Source organism: Calliphora vicina, chromosome 4 (assembly GCF_958450345.1).
Source record: "Calliphora vicina chromosome 4, idCalVici1.1, whole genome shotgun sequence".
Taxonomy (NCBI): domain Eukaryota; kingdom Metazoa; phylum Arthropoda; class Insecta; order Diptera; family Calliphoridae; genus Calliphora; species Calliphora vicina.
In genome coordinates this window covers 103,370,980-103,372,644 of record NC_088783.1, presented here as the reverse complement: position 1 = coordinate 103,372,644, position 1,665 = coordinate 103,370,980, and the positions used below count along the sequence as shown (strand labels likewise).

The window sequence follows — 1,665 nt, the reverse complement described above, 5'->3', positions numbered from 1 at the left end:
AAACCAAACAACAAAAGTCAGCTGTCAAAAACATATGGTAGTTTATGAAACTTAAATAGAATTTAAATGACCAACGTCGGCCATTTAAGTATCATTTAAAAAAGCACTGAGAAACTCATTTTCGCATTTAAATAGAACTTAAATATAATTCATATTTAAATACGAAGTCAGAAACTGGCTCTTAGGGTCATTTTGACCCCAAGCACTCTTAAGGGTTAATTTCCATTTTTGCACTGTTATTGTTAATGTTAGAGCTTAAGGCTTATATAAAACGTATATAAATAAACTATATGAGAGCTTGACTAATTTCTGATAGGGCAATCGTATGCCGGCTAGGAGAAATAAAGCACCGGTTCTAACCAAATTCAATAGGCTTAGTCCTTGGGGCAATAGAAAAGCAAATTTTGTAGAATTACCTTTGAAATTGCTACCTGTAGTTCGATTCCAAGGTTTACATGGACGGACGGACATCGCTTAATCGAATCAGAAAGAGCACATTGGTATACTTTAAGGTAGGGACAATATTGTTGCACGTTACAAACATTAGAACTTACCCAATATACCCTCCCCACTATGGTGGTGTAGGGTATAACTATAGATTTTTTTCTTAAATAGCCTTACAATCTACGATACTTTTCATAAACGTCATACATAAAACGTCAAAATTCTTCAGTAATTATTTTCAAATAAGTACTTTATTGGTTTAACGAGAAAATTTAATAATAAGAATCTAGTTAGATTCAACACATTTACCACCATCACCTCCATTGCCACCGCCTCCTCCGTTGCTACCGCCGCCCCCACCACCTCCATTGCCGCCACCACCACCATTGCCGCCATTGCCACCACCACCACCTCCTCCATTACAGCCATTGCCGCCATCACCTCCATGACCGCCATCATTTCCACTATCACTGCCATTACCACCTAAACCGTCTGATGACCCAGGCTTCCCAGGTTGACCTGCTTTACCAGCTTCATGATCACCCGCACCGTGTCCTAATTTAAATAGTTAATAATTAATTGTTTACTATTATTAATTAATCACATAATATTAACAATTAATAATCACTATTAACACTTAACTGCAATAATTAATTTCACTTACCTAACGTCAAAGCTATTAAAGTCAAAATCAATATAAACAAAGCGTAGAATTTCATTATGGAAAAGTTAAAACAACACTAATGTTGAAACAACAATGTAAGTTTATATTTATACCTTTTATTTGAAGTGATTTTGTTTATTAACTACGTACTTACAAATGCAAATAAAATATTAAAATTTATATTCTTGGAAAACGTCTAAATTGATACAGAAAGTACATGTAAAAAATGTATTTAAATCAAATCTAACAGTAAACCCATTTTAATTATCATCCAGCAACATCCATTTAACACTTTGCAAACAAATTTATATTTAAGACGACTTCAATTCGTTAGAATTAAACTACAAATATTAACTATACAGTAGGGTGGCTCTTTTTATACCCTTCACCTTCGTGAGAAGGTGGTTTTTCATTCCGTTTGTAATTTCCACAATATAAATATCCGACCCTATATATATTCTGGATCCTTATAGATAGCGGAGTCGATTAAGGCATGTCCGTCTGTCTGTTGAAATCAATTTTCTGAAGACCCTAGATATTTTCGCGATCCAAATCTT

General features: G+C 34.2%; 1 protein-coding gene across 1 annotated transcript; it reads right to left on the bottom strand.

The window, feature by feature from the left end:
* Window positions 1–665: 665 nt before the first annotated feature.
* Window positions 666–1,250, bottom strand: LOC135956318 (uncharacterized). The gene is made up of 2 exons (XM_065506770.1): window positions 1,109–1,250; window positions 666–999 (listed from the first exon to the last, which is right to left on the bottom strand). Exons 1-2 carry the CDS (start codon window positions 1,161–1,163, stop codon window positions 731–733), a joined length of 324 nt encoding a protein of 107 aa, XP_065362842.1. The 5' UTR covers window positions 1,164–1,250; the 3' UTR covers window positions 666–730.
* Window positions 1,251–1,665: the final 415 nt, after the last annotated feature.